This window comes from Mus caroli, unplaced genomic scaffold (assembly GCF_978045245.1).
Source record: "Mus caroli unplaced genomic scaffold, Mus_caroli_1 scaffold_16, whole genome shotgun sequence".
Taxonomy (NCBI): domain Eukaryota; kingdom Metazoa; phylum Chordata; class Mammalia; order Rodentia; family Muridae; genus Mus; species Mus caroli.
Genome location: NW_028227271.1, coordinates 27776105 through 27787500, shown reverse-complemented (window position 1 = coordinate 27787500; position 11396 = coordinate 27776105). Strand labels below are relative to the sequence as shown.

At 47.9% G+C, this 11396-nt stretch overlaps 1 protein-coding gene across 2 annotated transcripts in view; it reads left to right on the top strand.

Moving 5' to 3' along the window:
- The first annotated feature begins 4014 nt into the window (after window positions 1-4014).
- Window positions 4015-11396, top strand: part of Spatc1 (spermatogenesis and centriole associated 1) — a 28957-nt gene continuing 21575 nt past the window's right edge. For both annotated transcript variants that reach the window (XM_021183856.2, XM_085831800.1), the window contains exon 1: window positions 4015-4291. In XM_021183856.2, the coding sequence (XP_021039515.1) occupies window positions 4087-4291 (205 nt within the window). In that variant the 5' untranslated portion in view covers window positions 4015-4086. The remainder of the gene's footprint in view (window positions 4292-11396) is intronic.

Sequence of the window (11396 nt, the reverse complement as noted above, 5' to 3'; positions counted from 1 at the left end):
TATAAGCAACTCCTTCAGGCAGGATCAAAGTGGTCACATGGCCAGCCTTGCTAGTATTACATTGGCCATGTGCAGTGGATGGCAGCTTCCCAGGGAATGCTTCTTGGCATATCATAGTCCATCCATGGGGAGGGGAAGGAGGTCAAAGGCAAAAGGGGGAAGGGGCAGGCTCCAAGACACACCCCAGTTCCTTAGCAAATTTATGTTTTGAATGGGGGGAAAAAAAAAGATTCAGCAAGTTTGCTGAAGTTGCAAAAATTCCAAGCCAAGAGGGGAGCAGAGATCCCTGACGGAACGCCAAGCCGGAATGCTGAACTGAATCTAATAAGGCAAATGTGAATGGGGACAAAATGTGCAAACCCAGTGACCGGAAACCAGAGGGAGTGGATGTGACTCAGCATTCAAGAAGGGATACAGCACAAAGATTTGTTCCCGGTGAATTCCTAAGGAGCCTGCGAGGGATGAAAAGCCCAAGTGGATGCTGGGAGATTCCTCTCCATCCTGCTGGACCTCCAGCAGCCTGCCGACAACAACTCTGGCCTATTTGCATGGCCCAGGAGCCCAGGCAAGATGGATAGAAGACAACCCAGGGACAGCCACTCTCCCTGCTCTGCAGACCTTGCCTCCTGAAGACCCAGATGGATGGGAGAAAATTCTAGACAAGTCCTGCCCTCCAAACTTCCTATGCTCTCCGTCCCACAATCAAACTCACTAATTTGGGTACCAAAGGACACTTTGTAAATACAACATAATAAAACTACCGATAAGGAAAAAATTCAATGAAGAGGAAATAAGAACAGAAAGAGCTGGAGAGATAGCTCAGCTCTTGCAGAGGACCGGAGTTCGAATCCCAGCACAGCTGCCTGGAGCTCCAGCTCCAGGGGTCTGCCTCTGACTTCTGTGGGCACCAACACTGTCTGCACTCACATGACCTGAGGATGGACACACACACATGAAGAACAAATATTATATTAAAAAAAAGATTAGAAAGAGCTACGGTCATAAGTAGAAAACAAAGAGAGGTGAGTGGCTTAATGGCCTGGGAAAGTCAGGGCACCCTTCAAGGACATTCCCTCTCTACACTGTAGCTCCATGGAGAGGCTGGAGGCTAAGAGACAAGGACCTCAGGCTACCCTGACACTGCAAAAAGGAAAGGTGGTAGAGAAGGAAGCCAGCTCTATCCACACTCCTTCACATGCCAACCCCAAAGGAAAGCCACGTGTACTCCCATCTCTACTTCCCCCTCCCACTCGTTTTGCCAGACCTGAGAATCTGGAGTTGGTTACATCGCTCCACCCAAGCAGCCTTCCACATGTCACTAAAGACTTCCACTCTTCCGTCGTGTCTCATCCGACTTCCAAGAAGCCTTAGGTAATATTGCTACATCTTGGCCTTGAAACGGTCCAGCTGATGAAACCTGGCCTCCCTGACTATTCCTTCCACCCATGCCTGTGGCTTCTCCCCTCTGTATTTTGCAGACTCGCCCTAGTTCTTCGAGGCACAATGGGCCTCCCATTCATTACCAGTTCCTGGCTGATCTCATCCACTCATACGCCTTCGCTTGCCACTCCAGAAGCTGATGACTCTCGAATCTATCTTTCCAGCCCATGCAGCATGTTCTACTCTGAGATTCACAGCAGAAACTCCCACCTCGCTTAGCACACCCCCAGGATCTTGTAGCATGTCTAAACTCCACCTGGAACTTCCTTCCGAAACTGGACCTCCCTCTTGCTTTGGTATAAGTAGTGACTATTCTACTACCCAGGCTAAACACTCCAAGGCCATCCCTGGCCCCATCCCTTGCCATCATTCCAAGGACCACTCCATTAAACATCTCTAAGTCCTGACCACTTTCTTCATCCATCTCCAAGATACCTCACTATGTATGCGGATGGCTGCCATGACCTCCTTCCTGCATACCACACAGTGGGGTTTCCCCTCCAGTATGTTCTACACTCCCTTTTTAAACGTGCTTCGAAAGTCAACATCAGCCTGTTGTGTCCTGGGTGCTCCATCTTTCTCTAGCACACATAGGTTCACTCTTCGCATCCATAGCTCCACCTTCCTCATACTTCCTCATTCCTTCTCCTGGGAGGAACTTCCCGAGCTTGATATTATTTCAACCATCACTTCCTCGGGTAAGAATGCTCTGAGTCCAACTATATCTACTCCACCCACACCACCACCTCCTAGAATTTATCACAGTGGTAACTCAATGTTTTCATGTGCTCGATATGGTCATTCAGTTCATAGTGGCTGCTTATGAAGGGCACTGTGACTCCGGTTCCTAACACAATGCCTGCACAGACTGAGGAAAGAGGCACTGAGACAAAAAGAAAATAGTGATAAGGTTTTTTTATGATGCAATCTTTTGCTCATAAGTCTGTCACTGACTGGATGAGACAGACCCACTTATATGATTGGAGGGGATCTCCTTTACCTAAAGTCAGTATTGTGTAATGTTAACCACAACTACAAAACCACCTTCAAAGAAATGTTTATCCCAGCTTCTGACCAAAGACAGCACCGCACACTAGACTACCCAAAATGACCCATCGCATGGAAGCATCAGAGATGACGTCAACTCAAAGACAAGACCGTGGTATGCTTATTGTCATATGCCACAGGGATATCCAGCAGATGTATTTCATAAAGTTAGAAGGAATAATGAAAAGAACTCTTGTCCTTGAGGCCAGAGTGACTTAAGATTACAGCACGAGTGTCAAAGATAGGGGGGCAGGTCCCCCCATTGTGAGGTCCAAATAGAACACCCAACTTAGACTGACCCTTCTCTTCCTCAGCTCCACTCTACCAGAATCTGCCCACAAGAATCTGGTCTGGAACTGGACTTTACCTTCCTCTCCCTGACCTATGGAAAGCTTTGAGAGAAGATGAGCACAGAGCCAGTGGAGGTCTCGAGGATCAGCCTCCATTGACTCCCAAGATCCCATGGCATTCTTTCTAGAAAGCTCTAGGAGAAGGGCATGTCAGGAGGACTCAGTCCTTGGCTCTTGAAATCCATCGAGGAGGACTGACTCTGGATCTTGTTTGGAAGTCCTAGCAGAGGAACACAGCTACTTGTGTATCTTCGGTTGAACACTGCTCCGCCGGGAGAGAGTTGTCGTCTACCAAGTGGACAGCTTCAGGAGGGACATACAGGGAACAGTGAGGGAGGAATGGGATACTTGCTTGGCCAGCCAGATAAGCCAAGTCAACGCAACCCTGGCCAGTTGTAGAGAAACAGCAAGCGCTGCTGGATCACCATCATGTCTTCGGTTTAGATTCTTGAGAGAATGAAACTCCAGAAGATTCCAGGACCCAAGGAGCAGAGATCAGGTGCAAAGGAAGAGTCACTACAGATAGGAGAAAAGGAACCCATGCCAGAAATGGAAGCTACTGAGCTGGGGGAGCCTGGTGCTTGGCTAAAGGAGACTCTCAGCCAGTCGCTAGGGAAGGAATGAAGCCAGAAGAAATTATGGGCCAATTTCCTGGCACACAAGACAGAGCTTCCTCAGGAGATAGCTGACAGATGAGATCCAGGCATGCTAATGTCAAAAGGAAAGAGCACCCTGCCCAGGAAGGCAGAATAATGAATATTCATTGACGAGTATCCAATCAACAAATGCCCAGGCCAAACTGCACCCCTTGTTGTAGTCTGGAGGGACGACACCTACACTCACTGAACATCCTGTGGAAAGCCGATGAAGGGGCCAATTGCACAGACAAAGGCAAGTGATGTGGTACAGGACTTATCCAAAGGGGAAGCCCAGGGGCAGCAACCAGCTTGAAGTAAGGTAAAGACAATAGCCAAAGAGGCAACCGTGAAATTAAAATTGGCCAGACCTTGTCAAGACATTGCAGGCTGAGGTAAGGCAACACACGGGCCTGGAGGCCCAGAGAGCCAAGCCTGTTAGAGCAGAGAGCAAAGAGGAGGGCAGAGGCTCTGACCTCACAATACCCAGAGCCTACTAGGCCAGGCTTGCAGACTCTGGTGGCCTTTTCCAGCCCGGGCAAGGCCCCGGGCCCTGGGCAGCCTCCAGGTGCAGTGCCCTCCCTTGGGCTGCACCCTCTCCCCTTCCCTGGGGCATGTCTCTACTTACAAGTTATGAGGGGCTTCGGCATCAGATAGAGAGGCTGGTGCGGGAAAATGAGGAACTGAAGAAGCTGGTACGGCTCATTCGGGAGAATCATGAGCTCAAGTCTGCGATCAAGACTCAGGCAGGTGGCCTCTGCATCAGCGGGTTCACCGGAGGGCTTGGTGAGGCAGCGGCAGGCCCTCCCCAACATCAGGGTAACTATAAGAGGTCTGGGTATAAGGACAGCGGGGAGGGAAGGATGGAGGAGCTGCACAGAGGGAGGAAGAGCCAGGATGCTGGGGTCTGAAGAAATTGTGGAGAAAGGGCTTAGATAGTAACAAACAAACAGAGGACATTGGCCTCAACAGACGGAGGCAGGATGAGAACATAGGACCATTGGATGAAAGGCCAACCTAGGTCCCATAATATTCACCCCATAGGAGCTTCCTCCCTACATTCCCTTCAACCTAACTTCCAAGCAGCATCAGCATCTAAAAACTGCCCAGCTCTGGAATCCAAATCTTCTCCCCGCCAAGTCCAATAGGCTACCAACCCCCACCCCCACCCCCACCCACCTACCCCCAGTCTCCACATCCCTGTCTTCAGCCTTTTCCAGTTCCCACCATCAGCACAGGCTCATTCTCTCCATTTTGTGACAGCCAGAAGGAAGCTGAGGGGGAGAAGCCAGGACCTAAAGTTGAGATTTAGGATTTGTTAGCGTGTGATAGAAGCCCTGGGGCTAAAGCTATCCAAAGCAGGATGAGAGAAGAGAATCCAGCAAGGTTGCAAGCGCTCACGGGAATGCAGTTGAACTGTTGACCCTCACTGAGCCCAGATATAGGGATGGGGTTAGAGGGAGGTAGCATTCAGACATCAAGGGATGACAGAGGCTACAAGGCCGAGTATAGCAATAGGAAGGGAGTGCTGAAAAAGCTGTGTACAGAGAGTGGTGGTGGTGGGGGGAGCTTCTGAGAGTAGCAAACTCCCAGGGCGTGACTGTAGATGCTATGGCTGATACAGATTCTATGTGTACTCAAACGAGGAAACACTACTAGTAGTAATAATATCCATGTCCCTCCCTATACAAGCCTTCCTGTCCTAGAGGCTGTGTTCTTTCCTGTCCGTGATTTTCCGTGAGTGCTTACTGCCTATCCACCCCTACAGCGACCCGCCCTCAGTCACAGATCATCTTACCCTCCCAGCCTGCCCTTCTCCCTCTGTTCCCGAGGAGGCATGACATCTCTCTTATCTAAGAGAAGGACTTTGCTCTGCCTGTTTAGACCTTCTATAATCTGGCAGTGGACCCCCCAACAAAGCTGTTCTTATCTAAGAGGAGGACTTTGCTCTGCCTGTTGGGGGGTCTGCCTGACCCCCCAACAAAGCTGTTCTGGAAAGGTTATGAATAACATCCTAAGTGCCTTCTCCACCTCTGCGCGGCATTTGGGAATAATAACCCTCGCTGAGTCTCTCTCTTCCTGAGCTCCCAAAGCCAAGTTGGTTATTTACATCCTGACTCACAGTAATCACTACGACTCCTGGGCTCAGGCTTCAGGCTTCAAGCCCTGCCCCTCCACCCTCGGGCAATCCACCTACTGCAGCCCTCAGAGTGAGAGCGAGTGAGTGCTATGAGTGAAAATAGCTTCTAAGGATCCTGAAGACCTAATTAATCCCTGGAAATAGTCTCACCAGGGGTTGGGACTGGAGCGCAGTTGGTAGGGTTGCTTGCTTAGCACGCATGGAGCCCTGGGTTTGATCCCTAACCGTAAAACTGGGCGCGATTGCGCAAGCCAGGAGCAAGACGATCAGATATGTAAAGTCATTCTCACTACATAGTGATGTGAAGTCCGGCCTGGATTACACAAGACACTGTCTCAAAAAGAAAAGAAAAAAAAAAGAGAAGAAAAGAGAAGAGAAGAGAAGACAAGACAAGACAAGACAAGACAAGACAAGACAGCAGTTAATCCCTAACTAGACTAACTTCTGGTTGAGAACTTGAACCCTTGTACTAAGAGGTTGAAGTCCTTCCGGGCAGTGTCCATTCCTCCCCTGCTCCTCTCTGGCTGGATTTCCTACCAGTACGCCTGGCTGCAGCGGGCATGCTACACAGCCCTAGCAATGCTCATAAGCACCGGTGCACCTCCAGTTTTAAATGTCATATCATTAATAACTGAGATAACAGACAGGATGCAAAGAAGAACCAACAAAAAAAGTGGGGCGGTGGTGACACACGCCTTTAATCCCAACAGAAGATCTCTGAGTTCAAGGCCACCTTGGTCTATGGGGGAGCTCTAGGACAGCCAGGGCTACACAAGGAAACCTTATCATCCCCACTCCTCCCCTCAAACAAACAAACAAACAAACAAAACCAACAACAACAACAATACACACACTACCACCACCAACACACACCACCAGCAACAACAACCACCAGTCAGGGTGACAAAAATAATATGCATTGAGGAGGTATAACATTTAAGAAGTTCCATAGGCTAACAAGCTAGATATCAGCTTCCTACTTCAGGCCTTAGATTTTACTCCTTTTTAATTCATCATGTAAGTATGTATTTGTGTATGAATTTGTATGTGAGGGCATGTGCATGCCATGATACATGTGTCGGTCAGATACATGTGCTGGGCCTTGTCTTCATCTTGTTAGAATCAGGGTTCCTCTTGTTTCTGCCACTGCACTGTATACTCTGGGCTACCCAGTCTGGCTCATGGGGGATGCCCTAGGTTCTGCTTTTGATAGACACATGCCACCACGTCTGGCTTTTACATAGGTTTCCATGGCCCAAATCAGGTCTCCATGCTTGCATTAAGTGTTTCTGTGCGTTGAGCCATCTCCCTCGCCCTTGTGATTTTGAAACATGATCTTACTACGTAGCCTAGCCTGGTCTTGAACTCAATATGTAGCCCAGGTTGGCCTCAAAGTGGGTATCTCTCTATGACAGCCTCCAGAGTACAGACTGCATGCAACCATATCTGGCTTTTAGGTTTATATTTTAAATCCTTGGGCCTGGAGAAATGGTTCAGTAGTTAAGAGCCTTGTACTCTTGCAGAGGACCTGGGTTTGATTCCCAGCACCCACATGGCAGCTTACATGTTACCATCTGTAACTCCAATCCCTGACACTCTTTTCTGGCATCCTTAGGTACCAGGCACACGTCATGCATAGACATACTTGCAGACAAAATACTCAATACACATAAAATAAATAAGAAATAAGAAAAACAGGGTGATGGTGGCACAGGCCTTTAATCCCAGCACTTTGGAAGCAGAGGCAGGTAGAGTTCTGAGTTCGAGGCCAGCCTTGTCTACAAAGTGAGTTCCAGGACAGCCAGAGCCAGCCTTGGACTATTTCAGATCCTTATAGAGGAGTTCAGACAGCTGGCAATGAAGGCAGAAAGCAACATTCTAAGGAGAAAGTGTGGTATAGACAAAGACCTGACCCTAGTGTTGCGGGAGGCAGAACTAGACAAAAGCATAAGAGTACATGTGGTACCCAAGTGTCCGAAGGGATGAGAGGATGTGGGTACATAGTGTTGGTGTATGCAACTGAAGTACATGATGTGCATGTGAGCACATATGTGTGTGAATATGTGTGGAGAACATACACATGAGTTTGTGAGAACACAGCATGTACTCTTGGAGGAGGGTATGCTGTAAATATGTATGTGAGTTAATATTCCCATATGGCTGTTAAGAAAATGTGCAAGCTGCTGTGTTAACACATGAATGCACATGGTGTGGGGGCTTGTGTTTATATCTGATAGTGTAGGTTGTTCCTGTATGTATAGTACTGTTCTCGAATGTTCGTGATAGAGGTCAGTGAGAGGTGAACCATCAGCTGGAGAGGTCAGCAGGGGTCAGGTCACGACTGTGAATATTAAGTGACATGCTAAGGATTTGCTCCTAAAAGCGATACGCCAAGGCTCGTGAGTTCTAACTGGAAGTAGACACATTTGTGCCCAGAAAGATCAAGCCATCTGCTGTGAGGAAACACAACTGTCAGGGGTGGGGAGATGAGTTCCAGAGAAGCTTCTAGTCATTCAGGTAGGCGACCATAGCACGAACTGCGAGTGGACAGCGTAGTAATAAAAACAAATCCTAACTGTTGGATGTAAAAGGGAATAGATAGCTGGGTGTTGGTGTCTCACACCTTTAGTCCCAGCACTCAGGAGGTAGAGGCTGGCAGATCTCTGAGATGGAGCCCAGCCCAGTCTATAGAGTGAGTTCCAGGATAGCCGGGGCTGCAGAGAAACCCTGCCTTAAAATAAAATAAAATAAAATAAAATAAGAGAGAGGGGTGATAAATACAGAGTGCAGAGTATGTCTGACTGGAAAGACTAGGACTGACAGTGGCATGTCCCAAGACACACGGTGGCTCTTAGTCCCAGGCTCCCACTGTGCTCTCTCAACTTTCTTGTTACAACCAATTTTTTTTCTTTTCTTTTCAATTTTTTTTTTTTTTTTGGCCTTTGATACAGAGTTGCATGTAGCCCAAGCTAATTTTGAACTCCTGATATCCCTGCCTCTACCTCTCAGTTGCTGGGATACCAGGGCTGCCCCACCCGCCTGGCTCCCACAGCCTGCTTCCCTGGATGGGCTTTATCAGGAGGTCAGATTCTTCTCATGGATCTTTTTCAATTTTCTTTATTTTATCTATATGTCATTGCTGTCTTCAGACATTCCAGAAGAGGGTTTTGAATCCCATTATACATGGTTGTGAGCCACATGCAATGTGGTTGCCTGGGAATTGAACTCAGGACCTCTGGAAGAGCAGACGGTGTTCTTAACCACTGAGCCATCTCTCCAGCACCTTGATTTCTCTTTCTAAGACCACCTTGTTCCTTTAAGCAATGGTCCAGAGTTCTGATGCATCTCAACTCAGGAGGAACATGGGAAAAAATACAGCTGGGGAGATATGAACAGATTTTAAATACATGGGCTGTAGGTACTCAAAATCATGGATACCAGGCCCTCTGTGATACAGGACCAAGCCCAGACGATGGGAAAAAAGGGTGGTGGATGGAGCCTCTGGACCAAGGAATCATGAGTTCTTCCTAAGGGATCACATTTTAGCCCAACACTCCAGGAAGTACAGTAATCCTAAATTTAAGCGTACTATTCTAGGTCATTACAGAGGCCTATTTATCAGAGTAAGAAAGAAGAACATTGTCTAAGCGATAGCTTGAATAATAACTTCCAACCTCTCTGACACACAGTATGTGGGCTTCCATTTGAATTCCTGCCCACGGCTCTTGACAGTGTTAGAGGTGAGGCTGGAGAAAAGGAAGTATTTTGGAGGATGTCATCCTTCAGTGTAAGGCATCCACAGAGAGAGTTTTGGAGACAGTGGGCAACAGGAACCCTGAAAGCACAGAGATAGAAAAAAATTAAAAAGTTGGTGGATTATTGAAGCCACCAGAGGGGTTAAAAACACGTGGCAAAGCCAGGTGGTGGTGGTACAAGCCTTAATCCCAGCACCAGGGAAGCAGAAGCAGGCAGATCTTTAAGTTTGAGGCCAGCCTGGTCCACAGAATGAGTTCCAGAATGGAGCTACACACAGAGAAACCCTATGTCGAAAAACCAAAAAGCTAAAACAAACAAAACCAACATTCCTGGAACAGTGGCTCAGAGGTTAAGAGCACTGGCTGCTCTTCCAGAGGACCGGGATTCAATTCCCAACATTCACGTGGCAGCTCACAGCTGTTTATAACTCCAGTTTCAGGAGATCTGACACCCTCAGACAGACATAAATGCAGGCAAAACACCAATGAACATAAAAGAAAAAAAAAACACTAAAAAGGACACCTTGGAAGATAGTACACAGTGGTAAAAGACTGGCAAGTACTAGTGAGATCAGGTAGAAACAAGCTGGCAAAGAACGTGACAAGACACACAGGAAATGACAGGAGTTTGTTGTCTTGGAGGTCAAAAGACAATTTCAAAGGAAATGACGTCAGCCAGGCCGAAGGGTTACTCAACAGCTGAGCCAGAAAAGTGCACAATATTTCCACAGCCTTTCTTGAACAATGACTTGCTATCCATGACTTCAATAGAAGTGTGATTTCAACCTCACTGACCAGAGTGAGGTGAAGTAAGGAGGCAGAAAGAGTGGGGGGGGGCACTGGGCTGGCGCTATGGGAAAGGGGGCTTGCTGCCTAGCCTGATATTCAGTTCCTAGACCCCACACTGTGCTAGGCGAGACCAGATTTCCACAAGTCATCGTCTGACTTCCACACATGCTGTGATATGAATGTGTGCATGTGCACAGACACAGGTATAAAAATACTTTTTTTTTTTTTGAGACAGAGTATCTCTGTGTAGCTGGAACTCACTCTGTAGAGCACAGAGCTCCGCCTGCCTCTGCCTCTCCAGTGCTGAGAAAAATAGATGACTGTGACTTTTTAGTTCAGAAAGTTTGGCTTTAAAATTTGATTACATCTCTCATTGCTGTGGCAAGACTGGCCTCAGGTAAAAGGGCTTATTTTATCTTGCAGTTTGAGGTTATACTGCCTGCCCATAGTGGTAAGGATGAGGATATGAGTCACTTGTGTCTGCAGAGAGACATAAACACTAGTACTCAACTAGCTCTCTCCTTTTTATTCAGCTTAGGGTCCCAGGCCACGAGATAGCTCAACCCAGAGCCAATTCAGGTTGACCCACTCAGTTAATCCACTTTTGAAAGCCCTCACAAACTAAAAGGTTGACTTTTGGTTGGTTGGTTGGTTGGTTGGTTGGTTTTCCTATTGAGATGGTCACTCTTGTGGTTCAAGCTGGTGTCAAATGTGCCGTGTAGCTGAGAATTGACTGTGAACTCCTGACACCCTGCCTCCACTTCCCCAGTATGAGGATTACAGATGTGAGAAACCATGTTCTCTAGAATGCTCTGGGCATTTCTAAATCCAAGCAAGTTGACTGCACAAGTTAACTTCACAGGGGGGTTGGGAGACAGAGCAGTAGCTAGGAAGAGGAAAGGAGTCCAGAGTTTCTTTTCAGGATGGCAGAGGCCTGAATTTGTATTTGGAAGGAGCTAGGGGAGACTGCTAAAGGGAGCTTTGGAGGAAGTGTTGTGGACTGAAGGAAAGAGCAAAAGGAAGACTACACATGAAGGCTAAGGGAGGGAGGGAGGAAGGGAGGGAGGGAGGGAGGGAGGGAGGGAGGGAGGGAGGGAGCTTGTTTCGGCCTGCCCGCAGTCCACAACACGAACGGTTCAACTGAGAATGGCAGTTCAGGCTGAAAAGAGAGGAATCTAGACGGGGCGGAAGAAAAGAATGGAGCTAAGACAAATCCTGATCAAAGCTCAATTTTACTATT